Source organism: Lottia gigantea, assembly GCF_000327385.1.
Source record: "Lottia gigantea unplaced genomic scaffold LOTGIsca_100, whole genome shotgun sequence".
NCBI lineage: Eukaryota > Metazoa > Mollusca > Gastropoda > Lottiidae > Lottia > Lottia gigantea.
In genome coordinates, this window is record NW_008706748.1 from 973,694 (window position 1) to 976,804 (window position 3,111).

A 3,111-nucleotide genomic window follows, 5' to 3' on the forward strand; every position below is an offset into this window, starting at 1 on the left:
GTTATTTCTTGTGGTCCGTGTTGTTATTATTAATGTCGATCAAGATGCTGGGGTTGATATTAATTGTGATGCTGTTACCATTAACAGGTAGGCCGTCTATTATTGTATGCTTACAAAATTGAATTGATATTGTGCTCCGAACACATTTAAAATGCGATTGGTAGATTGTATGATTTGTAGCACATTATTCGGATAACAATTAGATGTTGACAAGATGAAGCGGGTCTTAAAATGGAACTGCTGGTAATATTTCAATATTCCTGTCGTCACATTAGACGATCTTGTCAACTTGCATAAATAGTCTACTAAGATAGATCTGTACCTTATATCATTTGAACCAAAGTTTTTGTTGTCGATAATGTTTGTTAGTGTAATTTTTAATGTGTTCATATTTTCCTTGATACAAGAAAAATTCATAATTAAGTCAAGTTCCTACCTAGGACATTTTTTTATCTTCGTGATTGTTAGCTCTTTAGTTGGCAGTATCGTTATTACGCATATGTTGTACATGTTCCATGGCAACCCCCTCATTTTCAATCCAGTTATAAATGCGTTTTGCATTTTTGTTTTGACATCCAAGTGCCGATAATATTATAGTGGTGACAATTTGAAACGTCTCTTTCGACACAAGAAATTTAATTCAACGTAAAAGGTTTACGAAGAACCTGGCGACTTTATCCGAAGTGTTAGGTCTCAGAAACTGATTTCCGTTTGGTTGTTCAAAGTGAAAACACAGTGTTACCGATTGACCTTTCTTGACACTGGCATCGCGATGGTCCTGCCATAAATATGATAGTGTGGTAAATATGCACTTTTGCAGGTAAACCGGAAACCTTACCTCTGAAGGATCCGCACAAGGATGTTGTATAATTTTAATGTTGGTAGCCATATTGTTCGAGCGTTACCAATCCATGGATTCGTGAACACTACAAGCATCAGCACGGCATGTCTAGAGTTATATCTTTGGCCTGCATCCTCAAATAATGTACTTAAGTTCGTATAAGACCACTGCCGAAAAGGCGTCTATGAAAGATTTAAAATGCGGATGGGCGATACTAAAAGTTACTAATAGTTTAGAAAACTTCCGATACACCGAGTAATTTAGCTATTGGTGTCATATCATATTTCCGAAACGTCTTTTGGTAAAATGTGACTCTCGTTGAAATTCCTGCCAAATTATCTTTATTTTTTCTTTGATGCTCTCATTTTTTTTCAGAACACAATCTAAATCTGAGGTTTAAATGAATTTTTTAAGCGACACGAACAATACATGTAGGCTATTTACAGCACACAGTGAAAACATGTAACAAATAATCTAAAATTATAATTCAATTCTATATTCACTGAAAAATCTTCGAAAGTTATCCCCTTCTGAGAGAATGACATACCTCGAAGCTTAATTGTAGACAGGAATTTTAAGATGAACAGGATCTATATATATTATGTAAAGGTCTCCATGGCTTCCGTGAAAAGGTTAGAAATTGGCTTTGTGTATAAACGCTTGTATTTAAGTTTCATTCAAAGAGTTGGATCAAATGTTACTGTTACTATATAAATATTTGTATTTCAGTTTCATTACAAGATGATCCATGTAACAACTACAGAATGTTGTATGATGATGGTGGACGAAGTATTAAATGTGACCTGTATTATTCCGACTCCCATGATAGATTTATAGATGAAGGATGGAGACGAGTTCAGCTAGAGTCAACAGGAGATGATCTTACTATGCCTACTATGTGTGTTCCTAGTGGATTTTGTGGCTCTCACAGCAATGTCTGGTTAGATGGTAGGTCTATTTCCTTTTGTTATTTTGATAAAATTAGAATATTACGTAACGATGTGCAATCAGGTTTTTTGAATCAGGCCTTACACATCTGAACAAGGAACAATGTATTTTAAATGGGGAGGTGGGTGACTCTCACGTTGGGGTGTTTAAGTATGTTTTATCATGTTGTCTATAGGTACCCATTCTACAGTAGAAGATGGTATAGTTGATAGAATAGGGTGTTTAAGTATGTTTTATCATGTTGTCTATAGGTACCCATCCTACAGTAGAAGATGGTATAGTTGATAGAATGGGATGTTTAAGTATGTTTTATCATGTTGTCTATAGGTAACCATCCTACAGTAGAAGATGGTAAAGTTGATAGAATGGGATGTTTAAGTATGTTTTATCATATTGTCTATAGGTACCCATCCTACAGTAGAATATGGTATAGTTGATAGAATGGGATGTTTAAGTATGTTTTATCATGTTGTCTATAGGTATCCATCCTACAGTAGAAGATGGTATAGTTGATAGAATGGGATGTTTAAGTAAGTTTTATCATGTTGTCTATAGGTATCCATCCTACAGTAGAAGATGGTATAGTTGATAGAATGGGATGTTTAAGTATGTTTTATCATGTTGTCTATAGGTATCCATCCTACAGTAGAAGATGGTATAGTTGATAGAATGGGATGTTTAAGTATGTTTTATCATGTTGTCTATAGGTGCCCATCCTATAGTAGAAGATGGTATAGTTGATAGAATGGGATGTTTAAGTATGTTTTATCATGTTGTCTATAGGTAACCATCCTACAGTAGAAGATGGTATAGTTGATAGAATAGGGTGTTTAAGTATGTTTTCATCCTGCTGTAAAGTCAAGTATCCGATACAGATTAAAAACTGCACGGACTATATGGTGTATAATTTAAAGAGAACGCTTGGTAGCGATCAACGTTATTGCTTCGGTAAGTTACATTCCCCCCGAAATATCAATAGTATTCTGATCACAGAAAGTTACACATTTCCGTATAGCATTGAGCATCCAAGTATATTTTTTCTTGAGTATGGCCTGTACTACAACCTAGGATGATGTCTTTTTATAAAACACAATAAGTAATATTTTGCATCACTTAATTTATAAACTCTATATTAAAGTTCAGAAAAATTGAGCATATCCGGTAATGAAACCATTTCATTGTAATAGGAAAGACATTTATAAAATATATAGAGCAAGCAAACTAGCTGATTAGTACTGAAAACACAAAAACATTGTCAGAGGTAGCGCCAGCGAGGGGGTACAAACACGCAGTGACTTCATGGGGTGGGTGGGGAGGTGGGT

General features: G+C 34.9%; 1 protein-coding gene across 1 annotated transcript in view; it reads left to right on the forward strand.

Moving 5' to 3' along the window:
• LOTGIDRAFT_237270 (hypothetical protein) overlaps positions 1–3,111 on the forward strand; it is a 5,032-nt gene continuing 1,921 nt past the window's right edge. Inside the window, exons 1-7 of the mRNA XM_009046389.1 lie at positions 1–87; positions 1,571–1,789; positions 1,965–2,015; positions 2,117–2,167; positions 2,269–2,319; positions 2,421–2,471; positions 2,573–2,737. Coding sequence (XP_009044637.1) covers positions 33–87; positions 1,571–1,789; positions 1,965–2,015; positions 2,117–2,167; positions 2,269–2,319; positions 2,421–2,471; positions 2,573–2,737 — 643 coding nt within the window. The 5' untranslated portion in view covers positions 1–32. The remainder of the gene's footprint in view (positions 88–1,570; positions 1,790–1,964; positions 2,016–2,116; positions 2,168–2,268; positions 2,320–2,420; positions 2,472–2,572; positions 2,738–3,111) is intronic.